Source organism: Osmerus mordax, chromosome 14 (assembly GCF_038355195.1).
Source record: "Osmerus mordax isolate fOsmMor3 chromosome 14, fOsmMor3.pri, whole genome shotgun sequence".
Lineage (NCBI taxonomy): Eukaryota > Metazoa > Chordata > Actinopteri > Osmeriformes > Osmeridae > Osmerus > Osmerus mordax.
In genome coordinates, this window is record NC_090063.1 from 14292381 (window position 1) to 14311027 (window position 18647).

Genomic DNA, 18647 nt, shown 5'->3' on the forward strand with positions numbered 1-18647 from the left:
TGGGCAAGGCACTTCACCCTACTTGCCTCGGGGGAATGTCCCTGTACTTACTGTAAGTCGCTCTGGATAAGAGCGTCTACTAAATGTTTACCTTTTCTTATTTCTCTCTTATCCTTTCTTTTTCACCCCCTACATGACCTCGAACTTTTGATCTGAGTGAGATTAACATTATTTTCGGCTGATTTCAGGAGATGCAAGCATGTCACTGACTCACTATGACTTCACATACAACTTGATTATTACTGTTTACTATCCTAGTCCCTTCACACAATCCAACAGTATAACTCACACGGAATACCACGGTTTGTTCTGTATTCTTCTCTACTTTGTTCTACTCTGAACCAGTAGACCCATTTGTATATCTGAGCACTCGTGATTTATCCCTCATCCAGCAGTCTGCGTCTATACTGCAAAACTTTTTTCTTTTTTTTTTGCTGGGGCCTGTTGTTGTTGTTGTTTTTCTAACATTGTACAAGACAACCTCGTGCCAACAGTCTGCCACAAGACGCACTCGCCGACGATGTCTTCAAGGGTTAATCGGCTGGAATGTTTCACTCAGGAATGTGCATGCAAATAGGTTTATGCTAATGATATTCTAATGCTCTGTAGGCTGGGAACGGGGAGTCAAGTCTGTCTGCTGGCTGGGGCTATTGGAAACCAAAATGGTGGACACGGGGAGCAAAACATGGATCTAAACTAACTTTCAATGTTTTGTAGCTACGCGATAAAGCTTTTATCGTAGTTATGTCGGAAAGTTTAGAAGCTGATCATGCCTAGAAAAGGGAACGGGCAGCTACCGTTACCGGAGGGTTGGGAAGAGGCGAGGGATTACGACGGAAAAGTGTTCTTCATCGACCACAATACAAAACAGACCAGTTGGGTTGACCCAAGAGACAGGTATGCCAGTCCTAGCCAGCCACTGGGAACTCTGCTCCAAGTTTATTTTACAGTTATGCCTTCATGGTTAGTGAACTCTCCTACAGTACAGATTGTCCATACTAATTTGTGTTCTGCCGTCAAGACAGTCAAAACCAGATTACATTCACTACCACACTTTAGACAATGGCAGCTACACTAGTAGTAAATGTCTGTATGCCAGTTATTCTTTGAGTAAGGATAACTGGCATAGCCAACGTTACACTGCCCTTATTTATAACTAGTTTCGATTAACTACTCGCACTAGAAGTTGCTCTCACAACTTCAAACAATTCAAAAAGCCGCGGAGTGGCTAAAGTTAGCTAGTGCTAGCTAGCTTAGCTAGTTGGGCGGTGGGGGTCCGGTCAGAGTGAATGGATTTATTCAGCAATTCGAAACTTGAAGCAAGCTCATGTTAGCTATTTCAAGACAGTAAATTAGAATAATGTCCCTATCCGTCCATCCTCAAAAGCAAGGTTTGTCAATATAGGTTTGTGAAAAGATTCCTTTCACCGCTTCCACAACAGTCGAGTAACTATTAATCAGCTCTGTCAAGGATGCTACAACAACAGGTGTTTCAATAGCTTGCACATCACACCCCGAGTCGATAGGCAATGACGATGTAGCTCTTAAACATTTAAGTCTTTACATTTTCGACACATAAACTTTTTATACAACACCCACATTCTTCTGGTGATATGCCAAGTTATAATGTCAGGAGTTTATGGCATAACAAAGACAAATACCTTAGTTATTCTGTACCCAGACAGTAATATTTCGCCATATCGGCGTTCATTTTTATCTATTCCGCCCACGGACAGAAACGTAGCCAGCGATATTTTCCTTATTCCTGTGCGGTTACTGTAACAGTGAATGATGTGATGATCAAATCAATAACATATTTGGCCTACAGAGCAATGAATGTATCTTTATTGCTGGTTGTAAAATCAGTAAGGTAAAGAAAGATAGCGAAGAGATGAGAGAAACAGCTTATCTACTTTGCAGAGCACCTGCTAGAACCATAAAGTTGCTGTGTCCTAGCTTACTGACAAGCTCAGGCAGAAACGGACTTGAGGCGGGTAGCATTTGTTAAGTTTTGGAAAAACCTGACCTGTGCTTGACAGTTAGTGGGCTAATAAGCGTAGGTATAGCATTGGAATGGATTGTCTCTCTATTCCTGCTTTATCCCCGTATCTCTCTTTCTGTGTCCCTAACTATCTTACTCTGTCTTGGACTTCTCTCTCCTCAGACTTTATTCCTCTCTCTTTTCTCCCTCCCATTCTCCTCTCCTCCCTGTCTGTATAGGAGTGAGAACACATGATTTGTAATCTCTCTGAGCTGGCGAGGGAGAACTGACAGAGGGCTCTGCATTCCTTTACAACCCCCCCCCCCCCCCCCCCAACACACACACACACACCTCTCTCCCTCTGTCTCTCTCTCTCTCTCTCTCTCTCTCTCTCTCAGACCACAGACTAATTTATGGGCTTTCCTTCACAGGGACCAGCCCCTGCTTTTACCCCCCCCCCCCCCCCCCCCCCCCCCCCCCCCCCACACACACACACACAAGAGAGTGTTATTTCTCCAGAGGAAGAGACAGACAGACAGAGATAACATTCCATAATTCCAGTCCAGGGTTTCCCCCATAACCACATTTACATGGAGGGAGAAAAGGGGAGAGAGAGGAGGAGGTGGAAGACAGGATGATGTAGGGAAAGAGGGATGGAAAGGGAGGGAGACAGAGAAAGAGAGAGGGGGGGGTCCTGACCCAGCTAATTGGGCCAGATTTGTAAGAGCATGGCCCCCGCCACCGGTCCCCGCTTTCCTTTTCTCTTCCTTTCTGTTGTTGTCTTGACGGAGCCGTATGGAAAAGGAGGGAGCGGAGGGAGGAGAGAATTTAAAGAGGGGATGTAAATCATGGCCTTTCATAGATCTCTGGCATCTCAGACAGAGGCTCAATGAGAAAGGGATGAGGAGGAGGGGGAAAGAGGGATGGGGGGGAGCAGGATGGGAAGAAGGGAGGAGAAGAGGGGATGGAAAGAATGAAAATGGGGCAGAGGGATGGAGCAGGGATGAAAGGAAGAGAGTGGGGATATGGAAAGAATACAGTGGATAGAGGAGAGAGGGGAGAAGGAGAAAGGAAAGGAGCTGGGACAACAACAAAGACTGTGCGGTTGTCACGGCAACCGGCAAACATGTCCGCCTTCATTGTGTGGCTGGGCGGGCGGTCAGATCAGTGGGGACTCTTCCGCTGTATCGTAACCATCTTCGAAACGAGATCTTGGAGGAGGGAGAAATTGGGAATCCATCCCAGGTTGTTGGTGGCATCGTGTTCATGAGGTCTGAACCGTTCCATCTGTGGAGGGGCTCCAGCCCATGCAGGCCCCTGTCTTCTGTCTGGTCTGAACTGCAGTGAGATATATGCCTGTTCTAATGGAGCTCTCCAGTCCTGTCCCAGCCGTCTACTGTGTCCCTGGCTCTTATCTGTCTCACACACACACACACAGACTCTTTCTCACACACACACACACCTTCCCTCCCGCATACACATTCACATGCACTCTCTCACACACACACACACACATTCTTTCTTACATGCACCCTCCCTCTCACACACACACACAAACTGACAGATGAATTGTATCTGTTGAAAGAGAAAGAAAGGTACCAATTGCCTTTCCTCTATAAAGGCTCAGCCTTATCTCACTATAGAGGACTAGACAGGTGTCAGCCCTTTGTGTGCATGTGTGTGTGTGTGCGTGCGTGTGTGTGTGCGTGAAACCATTAGAGATCCAGACAGACAGGTGTCATCTGTGTTCGAACACTGATTGCACTACCTCATGGTGCTGGAGGAAGGGACAGGGGTTTTATTTTGGTGTGTGTGTGTTGACTGTAGACGGGGACACTATGGCAGTAAGCTTGTTAGGGATGTCTGAACTTAAAGTCTCCACTATTAATGGATCTCCTGCTGACACACACACACACACATAGTAAGTAAGTTGTTGGAAGAAAAGAGATGAGCCAGTGTGTCGTCATTCACTGTGGGCATATTGACATGTGACCCTCAGCTGCTCACAGACCTCTCTGAGAAAGAGAGAGAGAAAGGGACACAGTGGAAGGAGGAGAAAGAGGGATATGGAAAGAAAGGGGGGGGGAAAGAGAGAGAGAGAGCGAGGGAGAGTGGAAGCCAGTGTTGGATGTCTAGTTTCATTCCTGGCTGGTTGAACATTCCTGACCATAGCAGCTCTACCTCTGGCTAATGTTTAACCTGAGGTGGCAGGACAGAGGGGCCGTGCAGGACAGAGGGGCCGTGCAGGAAAGAGGGTCCGTGCAGGACAGAGGGTCCGTGCAGGACAGAGGGTCCGTGCAGGACAGAGGGGCCGTGGCAGGACAGAGGGGCCGTGCAGGACAGAGGGTCCGTGCAGGACAGAGGGGCCGTGCAGGACAGAGGGGGCCGTGCAGGACAGAAAGGCGTGCAGGAAAGAGGGTCCGTGCAGGACAGAGGGTCCGTGCAGGACAGAGGGGTCCGTGCAGGACAGAGGGTCCGTGCAGGACAGAGGGGCCGTGCAGGACAGAGGGGCCGTGCAGGACAGAGGGTCCGTGCAGGACAGAGGGTCCGTGCAGGACAGAGGGTCCGTGCAGGACAGAAAGGCGTGCAGGACAGAGGTCCGTTGCAGAACAGAGGGTCCGTGCCACCAAGATCATACCTACCTGAGCTGCGTCCCCACAAATGTGTGTGTGTGTGTGTTTTACCTATGAGTGTTTGGGAATGGAAGACAAATATGTAAGGGTTTGAATTATTGCGGTTTTTGTGTATCATAAAGCTAACAAGGAGCACCTGCTGTTCCTCCCTCTCGCTCTGTCTCTCTCTCTTTCCCTACCCCCAGGTTGACCAAGCCCCTGTCATTTGCGGACTGTGTGGGAGACGAGTTGCCATGGGGATGGGGAGGCATCATACGATCCTCAGATTGGCACCTACTACATCGACCACATCAACAGTCAGTTCACACACACACTCGCATACAGCGCACACATACACACACACACACACTCACTCAGAAATGGCTCTGACATTCTTGGCAGAGAGGGGTGTAGGTTATCCCACTGATGTTCTGGAGTTACCTTGGGCCTTATAGAAGCACATTGAATTGAATTCATTCTCTGGTTCAACTGATGTCTCTAAGACGGTGGTTCACAAATGCTGGGGTGCTACTCTGGGGGGGTTCACCAAGTTATTTAGGGGTGTGGGGGGGGCGAGAAGAGACATCCAGGGCAATCATTTGCCATAAATCTATTTGGGGTGGGTGGTGAATGATTGAGAGAGGCCCTGCTGAAAACCTGAAGTGGAGGAGAGAGAGGAAGGTCTGAGTGATGATGATGCCTTCCTCTTCCTCCTCATGTATGTAGGGGGACGTGTCACAGGTGCAGCTGAGGGTTGAGCCCCAGTTATTGATCAGGACCCTGCCTACAGGCTCCTCCCCCGGCGATCAATACGGCTCCATATGGATTTATATTTAGCTGCTATTACCTTAAACATTGACAACTTACATTTAGTCATTTAGCAGACGCTCTTATCCAGAGCAACTTACAGTAAGTACAGGGACATTCCCCCAAGGCAAGTAGGGTGAAGTGCCTTGCCCAAGGACACAACGTCATTTGGCACGGCCGGGAATGGAACTGGCAACCTTCAGATTACGAGCCCGATTCCCTAACCGCTCAGCCACCTGACTCCCCTTGCAGAGTGAATAGAATAGAAACATCTACTTTTCAAAGCTATGTCTTTACCCCTTTAAAAAAAGTGTAATTTGTATGTGCCGATTTGATTTCTCAAAGTTGGTTTATACTCTGGTACAGATGAGAGAGAAGATTAGAGAACACATAAATCTAATGAAGGAAAAGAGTGTTGAGAAAAAATAGAATCCTTCCTTCCTTCCTTCCTTCCTTCCTTCCTTCCTTCCTTCCTTCCTGAGCACCGATCATATAGAGTGTAGCTGTGGGCCTGAGTGAAAAAATGTGCAGCTGCTGTTGTGTTTGTTGTTGTTGATTTGATTGCTTGTGTGGGCCGAGTGTTATTGGTTTGTTCTGAGGCGTATCCATAGAGACGTAGGTTGTCACTTGTCTTGGCTATTGTTTGCATTTTTGTTGTTGTTGTGACGCCCCTAGCTGCCAGTCAGAAGAGGCCTCATGAATTGAATCGGTGTGGATTCAAATCTGTCTTTCTCTGTCTCTCTCTTTGTGCCTTAACCTCTTTTTTTGCCGTCTTTCTCTCTTGGTTATACTCACACACACACACACACACACACACACCAATCCGGTTATTCCTCATTGCAACCTGTGCATATCTGGCATACCTCAAGAAGGGGGGGGGGGGGGGGGGCTTTACGCTTGTTTTGCTCAGAGTACAGTTACCAGAGGTTAACCCTTCACCTGCCAATGGGGGGTGGGGGGGGGGCTGAGAGAAACATTGGCCAAGAAAATGGGAGAGAAAGAGAGGGGGAGAAATGTTTAGAAAGAGGTAGAGAGAAGCGGTGAAAGGATAGATGAAGGGGGTGCGAGTGAGTGTTACGACATGACTGGCCTGGATTGCTTCCTTCCTCTACTCCTGAGTCTTTATTTGAGAGAGAGAAAGCCTCTCTTATCCTCCTCTTAGTCTCCTCTCTTTCCTCCGGCTCACTCCTTCTTTCTGTCCTGACTGTCACCTTCTTCCCCTCCCTCCCTCCCTCTCTCCTGCCCTCTTTACTGTGTGTGTGTGTGTGTGCAAACATAACTGTGTGTAATGTGTGTGTGTCCCAGAGAGCACCCAGCTGGAGGACCCGCGCGCTGCGTGGCGCGGCCAGCAGGAGAGGATGCTCCAGGACTACCTGAGGGTGGCGCAGCACTCGCTGTCTGCCCACCGCCAGCTGTACCTGGTGAAGGAGCAGCGCCTGGCCCTGGCCCTGGACCACTACACACACCTCAACCACGCCTACAAGGCCACCTCCAGGACCAGCCGTGAGTCTGTCTCACACACACCACAGCTACCAGTCCAGGTCCTGGACACACACACACACACAGACAGACAGACACGGTCGGTTATTAACTTGTGGTCTTCTGTGTTGTTCAGTGTTGTCAAGCTCGTCTTCCAGCACCAAGTATGACCCAGACATTCTCAAGGCTGACATCTCCACCACCAAAGTCAGGGTAGGAAACTGCTACACACTCAAACACACACCCCTCTATGCAGACATCTCTACACACGCTCACAACTGTACCTCACATAAACATAAATCTACCTCACTCTCTCTCTCTCCCCCCTCTCTCTCTTAGGTAAACAAGCTGAAGAGAGAACTGACTCAGATGAAGCAGGAGCTGCTGTATAAGGAACAGGGCTTCCAAACCCTGCAGCAGTGAGTGGACACACACCTACGTACACTCACACACACTTGCACCTACACTCGCCGAAGCAAGTGCGCACACTCACGCATGGAATCGAAGGGGAAAAACACAGTCATGTCACGAGCTAACGTTTTCCTCGAGCCATCAGTGGACAGAGGTTGGGCTGTGGTGTGATGAACCACAGGTAGCATCCCTCAAACACCTCCACCTGCATCAGGAGACTCTGTCCTCCTCCCTCGCTCTCTCGCTCCATCTCCCTCCCTGACTCTTTACCATATTTGAAATGTGTGTGTGTGTGCGCGTGTGTCCAGGATCGACCAGAGGCTGTGTGGGGAGCAGAGTGGGTTCTGTCTCACCGAGGCCAAGGCCATCGTGTCGGAGCTCAAGTCACTCCGCAAGGCCATCAGCTCCGGGGAGAAGGAGAAGCAGGATCTCATCCAGGTGAGGAGGTGGGAGGGATGAGGGAGGGAGGGTTGGGGTGAGGGAGGGAGGGATGGGGTGAGGGAGGGATGGGGTGAGGGAGGGAGGTAGGGATGGGGTGAAGGAGGGAGGGATGGGGTGAGGGAGGGAGGGAGGGATGGGTGAGGGAGGGAGGGATGGGGTGAGGGAGAGAGGGTGGGGTGAGGGAGAGAGAGACATTTTTGTTCCTATGTGTTGTGCCTTGTCTATCGTTCCCATGTCTCCCACTATAAACTCTAAAATTCAAATTTCTCTGTCTCCCTCTCTTTCTCTCCCTCCCTGCCTCTTTCTCCTTCAGTGTCTTGCTAAGCTAAAGGAACGGTTCCATGTGGAACCCAGTCGTTCGGAACCAGACCTGAGGAACCCAGCAGATTTTAACCCCCAGCTGACTAGAACCACCCTGGAGACTGGTTCTCAGACTGACATTACTGGAGAGGTGGGTTCTCTCTCTCGCTCTCTCTCGCTCTCTCTCGCTCTCTCTCGCTCTCTCTCTCTCTCTCTCTCTCTCTCTCTCTCTCTCTCTCTCTCTCTCTCTCGTTCTTTTTCACGCTCTACTCATTCAGTGTAACTGTCTCTCTCTTTCTCCACTCATTCACTGTAACTCTCTTTTTCTCCACTCATTCACTGTAACTCTCTCTCTTTCTTCACCCATTCACTGTAACTCTCTCTATCTCCCTCCTCTCATTCTCTGTCTCTCCGTCTTTCTCCTCTCATTCTCTCTCTATTTCTTTTCTCAATCAATGGAATGTTTCCCCCCCCTTTTCTCTCTCCCTCTCTCCTGTGTGTTATTAAAATGCCATTGCTTCTTTAAGGAATGCCATCCCCTCCTCCTCGCTCCCTCCCTCCTCTTCCCTCCTCCTCGCTCCCTCCTCTTTCCTCCTCCTCGCTCCCTCCTCGCTCCCTCCCTCCCTCCTCTTCCCTCCCTCACACCCTGCTCCCTCCTTCCCTGTGGGATTGGAGTCCTGGGCTGCGTCTCACTCAGGAACGGTGGGAGCTCTGTCCGTATTGAAACCCAGATGCGAGGGAAGGAAGGGATTGACTGGATTGAGATGCGGCCCATGTATTTTAATAGGAGGGTCTTGGGTCTTGGCTCCGAGTTACACTGCAAAGCTGCTTTACTGCTGAGCCCCTGTCCACACACACACACACACACACACAGTGAGAAATATGTCTGCTGTAATTATCTTTAATCTTTTACCTCCCTCTCCCTCCATCGCTGCCTTACCTCCACTCTCCCCCTCCGTCCCTCTCTCCCCCCCCTCCCTCTCTCCCCCCTCCCTCTGCCTGCAGGTGGGACTGAGAGGCAGGTCTTCCCTGGCTGAAAAGGTCAAGCTCAGTCTCCAGTATGAGGAGGCCAAGAGAAGGTATCTCTCCTCCCCGTCTTTCTTACTAACGAGACTTGTAAAGGCTGAGAAGAACAATGCTTGTCATCCGTTCAGTCTAATCATTTTCCTCCCCACCCTCCACACCCCCATCCTCCCCACCCTCCCTATCCTCCCCACCCCCATCACCACCACCCTCCCCATCCCAGTCTGGCCAACACCCAGGTGGAGCTGGCAGGTCTGGAGGCGGAGGGGGCGTGTCCAGGGGAGGTGGACGTGGAGCGGGACCGCCTCCTCCTGGTCTCAGAGAAGGTGGAGCTGCTGAAGGAGCTGCAGTTTGTGTCGCCGCGGCGACGCTCCCCGCAGGAGCTGCAGAAGCTGGAGGAGCAACGGCTGCAGCTGGAGGAGGAGCTGGAGGCCGTTAGACACGCCCCTAGCCACGCCTTGTCACAGAGGTGAAATTATGATTATTTTTTATTATTTGTAGAGGTTTTTTTTGCCAGGCATCATTTTGCAAATACCTATTGATCTGGAACCCCTCAGTTTGTTTTCGATTTCCAAAGGAAACAAGCGCAGACCAAAATGCCTCTGGATACGATTGGATAGAATTGGAGAGATTCAACCAATCAGATCAATGAAACGTTACCTTGTTTTCGTTTACGAAAATGCCACAACGGCGCTCCCAAGTAACCATATTAGATCAAAGGTTGTGATTGGCCCGGCACTTTCTATGCCGGAGGGAAATCAGTTTGAATGGGAGGGTGCCCAGAACTTTCTAAAAGAGCAAATGAAGCATGAGCTCTCAGACTGGTCTGGTACAAAAATACAATGATAAGAAATCGCTCAATGTAATTTATTATTCTATATATTGATATGAACCCATTGCATGTGTGTGTGTGTGTGTGTGTGTGTGTTTATATACTGTATATACACATATCTACATTCCGGTTTTGTGTATTTTATGACTGGTTTGATTTAGAATGGCAGGTGTGTTAGACAGGCTCTTCTGTGTCTTTATCTCTCCAAGTCAATCAGATATAACAGATGGTTTAACCCTCCTTCCTCTTTCTCTCGTCTCTTAACGAGCGTTCTGAAGGCTAACTCCGTTAGGTGCCTTTAATTAAGGCTCATTTGCATACTAATTGGTCGGTAATTGTCATGTTTGGAAGCAGACATTGTCGCGGCAATGTGGCAACACATTAGAAAGGGCAAATATAGCCCCGCTGTAATTGGGAACATTGTACTCGTAATTGTAATCACACACACACATATGCATACATTCTGCACTGACACACACTGGTATCGCACGCATTCTGTCTTCCTCTCTCTCTCTCTCTCTCTCTCTCTCTCTCTCTCTCTCTCTCTCTCTCTCTCTCTCTCTCACACGCACACACACACTGATTCTAAACATGAGGTACCCAGCAGCACCCCAGTTAGTCTTGTTCTGTGATGAGGTGTAATTAGTGGAAGTGTAATTGCTCATTAAGTAGAGCGGTAATTAAGAATATTGTTGTAGCCTCGTTAGCATGGTTAGCACAGACAGATAGACAAGGAACCTGGTTTCAGGAAGAACATTTACATTTATTCATTTAGCAGATGCTTTTATCCAAAGCGACTTCCAAGAGAGAGCTTTACAAAGTGCATAGGTCACTGATCATAACAACGAGATAGCCCCAAACATTTCGAGCAGCCAAAACATGAAGCATACATTGTGAAAAGCAAATAAGTGCCAAAGGAAAGAACCATAAGAGCATGTAGTTAAACAATTTACAATTAAACAACATGAACCTCAAAAAGTGCAAGAGTGTACCTGTAGAAAAGCAATCAACAGTAAAATATTTCACAGCGAGTACAATAATTTAAATCAGTTAGAACTAACCAACAAGAGCAACAATTCCCTCAATAAGAGTCATTGTGATCCTGGAAGAAACTAGCATCAGGTCCAGCAAATAATTCCTAAGTAACGTTGTACTCGGAACAAGTGCGTCTTAAGCCTTAGAACGACCATCTACGATTGGGACCCACATTGATGACATCATCGTGTGTGTGTGTGTGTGTGTGTGTGTGTGTCCAGGTTGAAGGTTCAGGAGCGACGCCGTGTCCTGGTCCAGAAGTTGGAGGAGTCCACCAGACTCACCAGTCTGCTCCACTCCCAGCTCAAGAGGTGTGTGTGTATACATGCACATGTCATATACATAAATATTTGTGTGTTTATATATATATATATATATATATAAAGACATATGCATGTGTCTGTCATGCCTCTCCTCTCCCCCCAGCCTTTCGGCCAGCACATTGTCCGTGTCGTCAGGCAGCAGTTTGGGCTCTCTGGCCTCCAGCCGGGGCTCCCTCAACACCTGGAGCAGCTCCCGGGGGTCCCTGTCCTCCCTCACCTCCACAGACCTGTACGCCCCCCCCCAGGATCCCTCAGCAGCCCCCTCCCCCCTGGACCTGGAGCTGGGCTACCTCCTCCTCCACAACCCCCCTCCTCCACCTCTTCCTCTCTCCTCCTCTTCCTCTGCTCTCTACGCCCCCCATGGACAAATCACCACCATCCATGAGCATGAGGTGGCGGCTGATTCGACCGCGCTGGCGCCACTCGCCGATCCCACCCTGAGCCCTGCCAACCTCCCTCCTCTCGGCCAATCGAAGCAGCCGGAAGTTCAAACGGCCAAATCGCTGGCGTCTCTCTCCTCGAGGTCTTCGCTCTCGTCCCTCTCGCCGCCCGGTTCGCCACTGGTGCTGGACGGAACCTTCCTCCCGCCACCTGTGGCCAATCAGGACTTTGGAGAGGACGAGGGGGCGGGGCTGAGGTTCTACGATGGACGGGGGGTGTTTGAGGTGGAGGAGAAGGACGGGGGAGAGGGGGGGAGGAGGAGGGAGATAGACACCCTCAGAGAGAGCATCTCAGGTAGGACCCAGGGCCACTCCCTTGCTCCTAACTAAGCTCATACGCAGCCTGACTAGAATTACAGTTGGCTCTGCTGGACCTGTAGTGGTGCAACGCTGCCACCTAGTGGTAGACTTGACTACAGCATTGCCACTTGAATACAGACGCTACAAAAAACATTCAACGTCACTCAACAGCATTTCCACTTTGCGTCTGTGTGTAGAAGTGCTGGTGCAGTCCAGAGGGGCGGAGGACAGGCCAGTGTGTGTGTCTGCTGCCGTGTCCGACGAGTCTGTCGCTGGGGACAGTGGAGTCTACGAGGCATCAAGCAAACGGTAACTCTCTCTCCCCCTCCCTCTCCCTCTCTCCCCCTCCCTCTCTCCCCCCTTTCTTTCTCTCCCTCTCTCTCCCCCTCCCTCTCTCTCCCCCTCCCTCTCTCCCCCCTTTCTCTCTCTCCCTCTCCCCCCCTCTCTCTCCCTCCCTCTCTCCATCTCCTTCACATCTTCTCTCTCTCTCTACCAGTCTCTCGCATTCTTTTCTCTCTCTTCAATCCGCTCTCTGTTCTTCACTCTCCCATCCCTTTTTAAAACATTGTTTTTATTTCATTCTCTTTCCCATTTCCTCCATTCTATCCTTTGCTGTCCTCTTCTCAAACTCTCAGGGTCAGCAGTCTTTGAACAACACACACACACAAACACACACACTCACTCCTTGGTGGCAATTAAAAGTGTGAAAAATAAAAGCTTTCTTTTTACAACAACACACACCTCTCACCGAACACCCCCCCCACACACACACACACACACCTCCAGACTCTGCAGTTGTTGTCCTTGTAGAGGAAGATTCTAGATGTGATGAAAGCAGAGTGTGTCCTGCGTCTGTCTGTGTGTGTGATGCTGCTCTCTCACAGTAGTAGCCTCGCCTAATTAGGATGAACACTGCAGGTTGCTACTACAACAGGTTCCTCCCTTCAAGCTTGCCCTCTCCTCTTCCCTCGTCCCTCTCTCTTCCCCTGTCCTGATCCCATGGTGTGTGCATCTGACACAAAGGTATCAGTGGTGCAGTAGTTTAATTAGGATGGCCACATCACTGGAGGTCTCTCTTCCTCTATTGCTCTCTCTCTTTTTCTCTTTTCTCTGAGTCCCCCTTGACAGTGATGTACTAAGTACTGTACTGTCCTGTGTGCAGGTCCATGGAGACAGAGACTGACGAGGTTGTCTACATAGAGGATGAAGCGGCCCTCTCAGAATCCACCCAGATCCAGATCGCTCTTAAGTACGGATGCGCACGCACACGCACACACAAACACGCATGTACACATTAATTCCTGCACACACGTGTACACACATGCGTGCTCACACGCACACACAGGTTACAGTGTTATTTACACCGTGTGTGTGTGTGTGTGTGTGTGTGTAGGTTTGATGCGGCCAGCTCCACTCTTGTCCTGGTCGTCATTCAGCTGCAGAATCCTGACGCCTTGTTTCTCCATCCCAGCTCCAGAATGTAAGTATCCTACAACCACACGCACATCATACACACACACCATACAAACACTCTCCTGTGCACGCAAACACACACCCTCTAACACACACACAGACACACATGAAACCGCAGCCCAGCCCCGTCCTGCAGACCTCCTGTGGAGGTTCTGTGCGTCAGGCCCGTTTCATCACTAATAGAAGAAAAACTGATAAACAATAAAAGGAGTTAATCCGTCTGTACTGTAGCCGGGGGCTTGAAAAGACACCCAGCAGGACATGGTCTCTGAGCCCACCAACACAGCCTATCACGAACCAGGAAGTGAGACGTGGGCGCGGAGAGGGGGGGGGGGGGGGGGGGGGGGTGTTGCAGGGTTTGATGTCTCAACCAAACTTTCTACTCTCCGATTGTTGTTGTATTTGGCAGCAAAGAGTGTTTTATGGTTGGATTGTGTGTGTGTGTGTGTGTGAGAGAGAGAGAATGATTGAGGTCTACTTTCGGAAATGAAGAAAGGTCTTGCCAGGAAGTTATTTCTGACAAATGTGTCCTCTGGTGTGTTGATTGCTGATTGGTTGAGGCTTTAAAAACGGAATACTTACAACTTTGCGTTAGATTAGCTTAACTTCCTTCCTCTCTCCCCTCCTCTCTCGCCTCCGCTCTCGCCTCCTCTCCCCCTTCCTCTCCCCCCTCCTCTCCCCTTCCTCTCCCCCCTCCTCCTCCTCAGCTACATGAGGGTAGCGCTCCTTCCGTGCTCCAGCGACGTGCCCAGCCTGTTCAGGACCCGTGTGGTGTCCCCGGCTGGGCCCGACCACCCGCTGCTCTTCAACGAGGTGTTCAGAGTCTCCGTCCCCAGCCTGGCCTCGCTCCGCAGGAGGACGCTCCACATCCACGCCTGCTGTCTCAGCCAGGGCAGCTCCGAGGACTGTCTGGTACACACTCTCACACACACACACACTCACACACACACACACACCCATACACACACACACACATACAGCTCTTTCATTTCCACTCAATTTAAACTGTGTCACTGATCCTTGTTTCTCTCCTTCCCCCATGCTACTCTCTTCTTCCCCAACCCTCTCCTATGTCTCTCTCTCCCCTCCAGGCTGGGACCCAGGTCAGTCTGGCAGAGGCTGGTCTCAGTGGAGACCTGGTCAGTGTCTGGTACACCCTGCTGACCTCAGAGAGACCCACACACCCAGGGCCAGAGCTGGGCTTGAAGGGAGAGCAGGCCCACAGGAAGAGGCCCGTCCCTGGGGAAGACCTTCACCCTGCTCCCCTTCTGGACCTGGTGGGGTTTAACACAAAACCTGCTCATCACATCAACTAATACAGTGAAGAAGATGCTGATGCTGATGTGTGTGTGTGTGTCTCCAGGATGCTGTATCTGTCCTGCTCCAGAGGACTTCTACAGAGCTGGAAGCTGTAGAACAGGAGCTAGCCTTGGAGGACAGAGACACACACGACCACTGGTACTGTCCATCACACACACACACACTTAAAGTCGCTAAAACGGCCCATCATGTAAACACCCACACGCCAGTGATTGTCCCTTGACCCCTTTCCTGATAGGCTGAGCATGCTGGGGGAGGAGCCTCAGATTGATGGCGTGGAGGAAGAGGAGGATGGAGAAGAGAGGGGAACGTCTGCCCACACGGGGGAGTGCCCGGGCTCTGGCCAGGCCTACGGAGGGGAGCAGAGGGATGAAGGAGAGGAGGAGTGGTGTGCAAAAGAGGCGGAGGAAGAAGACGAGTGTCTCCCGGCAGAAGAAGGGGTGGAGGAGGAAGAGGAGGAGAGCAGGTGTAAGGAGAGACGACCTAGAGACGAAGGACCGGCACTGGTATGTTTTTGTGTGTGTTTGTGTAAGTGTGCGAGCGAGCGAGCGAAGGCCAAATACAGGCATTACAAAAACCTATTTCTGTTGAACATTCCTCTGTGAAGATTTCAAAAGAAAATCATTTACAGACACACACACAAACAACACTAGACACATCAACAGGACCGTACAGCCTCACACACACACACACACACCTCTCAGGCAGAAAATGAGTGAGAAAATCAACAAATACCTGAACAGGTCCTTTTCATTCAACACGCTGTAGAAACGTCTCTGGACCAGTTTTCTCGACTGAGGAGTGTGTGTGTGTGTGTGTTCCTGCGCAGGTGGACAAGGAGACGAACACAGAGGCCTGCATCCAGCGGGGGGTGGCGGCGAGGGACAGGCCACGCCCCCCCAGGGGCTTTGTACGTAACAGCATGATCATGAGGTCCCAGACCTTCTCTCCCGGGGAACGCAACCAGTACATCTGCAGGGTCAGTCTGCACACACACACACACACTCATTCTCACACAGACACTCATACATAAAGACGCGTCAACCTTCCGCATTCTTCTGGCCAGTGAATCGAACTACGTGTCTCCTCTTTCCCATTCCTCCTCCTTTCACCTTCTCTCCGATCCTCCTCTCCTATTCTACTCCTCCTCCTCCCTCTCCTCCTCCTCTCCTTCCTCCTCCAGCTGAGTCGCAGTGACAGTGACAGCTCCACGCTGGCCCGCCGGGCTCCGTTCGTGAGGAACGCCTCGGAGCGACGCAGCCTGAGGGTCAGGAGGGCGAGTGTGGAGGTCAGAGTTTACGCCGACACCGTTTAAAGACAGAGACCACATGATCTCCCCTTGCCATGACCGTCTCCCTATCGTTCTCTTCCCTTTCCCTTTTCTTCTCCAGCCGGGGGGTCCACACCGTGGCGGTGTTCCCCAGCAGCAGGGGGCCGTGGAGGGGGCGGTGGCCTCCAGGACCTCGCTGGACTTGGAGCTGGCGCTACAGGCCTGGAGAACCAGACACAGCAGGCTGGCTGACGAACTGCAGGTGGGAGAGAGAGAGGGAGGGAGAGAGAGGGAGGGAGAGAGAGGGAGGGAAAGAGGGAGGGAAAGAGGGAGGGAGGGGATGATTAAATATGGACAGGGATGGAGGGTTTGTGTTTATCTAGCTCTCCGTCCTCCGTCCCCCAGGCCCTGAGGGAGCTGCGTGCCCAGCTGGAGGAGCTGAGGAGCAGGGGAGAGACTCAGCTGCCAGCAGTCATCCTGGAGGACCAGCGCTTCACCAGGCTGCTGCAGCACGCTGCCAGACAGGTCGGAACACACAAGCGCGCGCTTGGAATACACACGCGCACTAAGAATACATAACGCGCGTTAAGAGTACATACACCAACGCGTGCTGAGAATACTCACACACACCGAATACACACACGCGCTTAGAAGACACGCGCAGTCGCGCATACATACTCACGCACTTATAATATACACACACATCTACGCATTATAAATGCTGCCTCCTGTCCATCTCTCTGCCCCACCCCCCCTCCTCCAGATGGACCAGTCCAGAGAGCAGCAGCGAGCAGAGCTGCGAGCTGATAGGCTGTTGAGGAGAGCCAATAAGGATGTGTGTCGGCTGCGGGAGCAGAGCCAGAAAGTGCCCGCCCGGGTCCTCTCCTTCAGGTGGGCTGTCCTCTCCCATGCCTGTCTGATAATCCCACTCTAGCTGGAGTGTTTCACTGGGTTTAATCTCCCTTCCTTCCTCCATCTCTCTCCCTCTCGTCTCCCTCCTAACAGAGAGAAAATGTCGTACTTCACCAGAGTCAGGATCAGTATACCTTCTCTACCTGCCGACGATGTGTGACACCAAGCCTTTCATTGACAAAATATGAAGTATTTAAAAAAAAAAAGAAGAAAATTGTAGCACAGAGTATTTTAATGTTAGTCTAGTTACTATGACATGGAAATCAAGTAGCTGTTCACCAAAGTGGCTGAGTATGTATTCTGTATTTCTGTACATATAGCGGAGATGAAGTGTTTGTTGTGACCAGAGAACTAAACCATAGTTGAACCTGGTCATGTGTCAATGACACACCTGTACAGTTTTGTAAAAGTATGTGAACTTGGAGGTGATTTTGTGTGTATGAGTGTATCCAACCTGACTCAGATAGTATTTGATATTGTTTTATTATTTAGTTGTATTACTGTTTGACTAGCTGAAACAAGCACAGCTGAAGTATTTAAAAAGGAAATCAAACACCATTTGGCTGGTTGGGTCTGGTTGGGTCTGGCCCAAACTGTTGCTCTGTTGTTTCTTTGTCTCCCTCTTGGGGTTTATAGAGGAACTGCAGCACAGTACACAGTACTGGGTTGAGTGTTAGTGTGTGTGTTCTCAGTCAAGTTAGAAGGAAACTTAAAATATAAGTGTGTATTAATCTGTCCAAAACTGGTGCTTTGCCCCACTTGTTAGAACACAGTTATTATTGTATTCAAATGTATCATTATTATGACTTCTCTTTATACTGGGTAGCTATCTTGATCAGATCAAGAACAAAGCATGTAAAACTACAATTATATGTAAAACAAAACAACAAAAACCTACGGAAAGCAAAACCACCACCTGCAGTGTTTATAAGAAAATGAATGACTAATGTCTTTTTATGAAGGTTTCAGTATCTGATATCTGTTCTACAACCTCCACTTATTCTATTTATTTAGGTTCTAAAATGGGTGTCTGTGACTTCCTGTTGTGGTCTGTTTCCTGTCTGCCTTTGTTACTGTACAGACGCAGGTTCGAGGGAATGCTGTGTGTGTGTGTGTGTGTGTGTGTGTGTGAGAGAGTGTGTGTGGGGATTGCATTAACTGCCTCTCGTTCTCTGCTCGTCTTCATCAGCCAACAGTGAAGGAACACAAGCCTAATCTGTAAAGTGTTACGTTGTCTTGGCGTTTGAGATGAAGCTGCAAATGCTCTGTGTCTAGGTAACAGTAGCCTGTCACTACTGGAACTCTGATCGCATGTTCTGTGTTAGCTCTGTGGTGACTCAGACAGTCACTGAAACTAAAGAAAGAAAACAAATCTTTTCCTTCCAGTAACGAACCCTGTCAGCAGCTTCTGCCCTGTAGTAACACAGCGCTGTCTGCCGAGAGGCTGCCTTGGTCGGTGTCTGTTTATTTATTTGTTTGTATTATTTATGTTTTTGCTCATGTACATACCCTCTCTGGAGTGTTTTATAAATTGATTAACACCTGGAATGAACTGTGTGTTTGCATTTCTTACAAACAAACAAAAAACTATCCCAAAATATTGGATATTAAAGCAAATGTTTTGTTAAAAAGACACTTGGTAACCCCCTGTTATACTTAACCGTGTCCGCTAGACGGCGCTTTGTTTC

The 18647-nt window shown here is 50.0% G+C and overlaps 1 protein-coding gene across 1 annotated transcript; it reads left to right on the forward strand.

The window, feature by feature from the left end:
• Nucleotides 1-714: 714 nt before the first annotated feature.
• LOC136956440 (protein WWC2-like) lies at nt 715-18507 on the forward strand. Its single transcript, XM_067250335.1, is given in 25 exon segments — nt 715-897; nt 4800-4857; nt 4859-4910; nt 6706-6903; nt 7016-7092; nt 7219-7298; nt 7599-7728; nt 8045-8182; nt 9037-9110; nt 9278-9523; nt 11143-11232; nt 11348-11979; nt 12044-12293; nt 13147-13233; nt 13378-13464; nt 14165-14369; nt 14549-14734; nt 14821-14915; nt 15016-15283; nt 15607-15756; nt 15961-16065; nt 16169-16309; nt 16453-16572; nt 16811-16938; nt 17053-18507. Coding segments are annotated over 25 exon segments (3792 nt in total). The 5' UTR covers nt 715-769; the 3' UTR covers nt 17120-18507.
• Nucleotides 18508-18647: the final 140 nt, after the last annotated feature.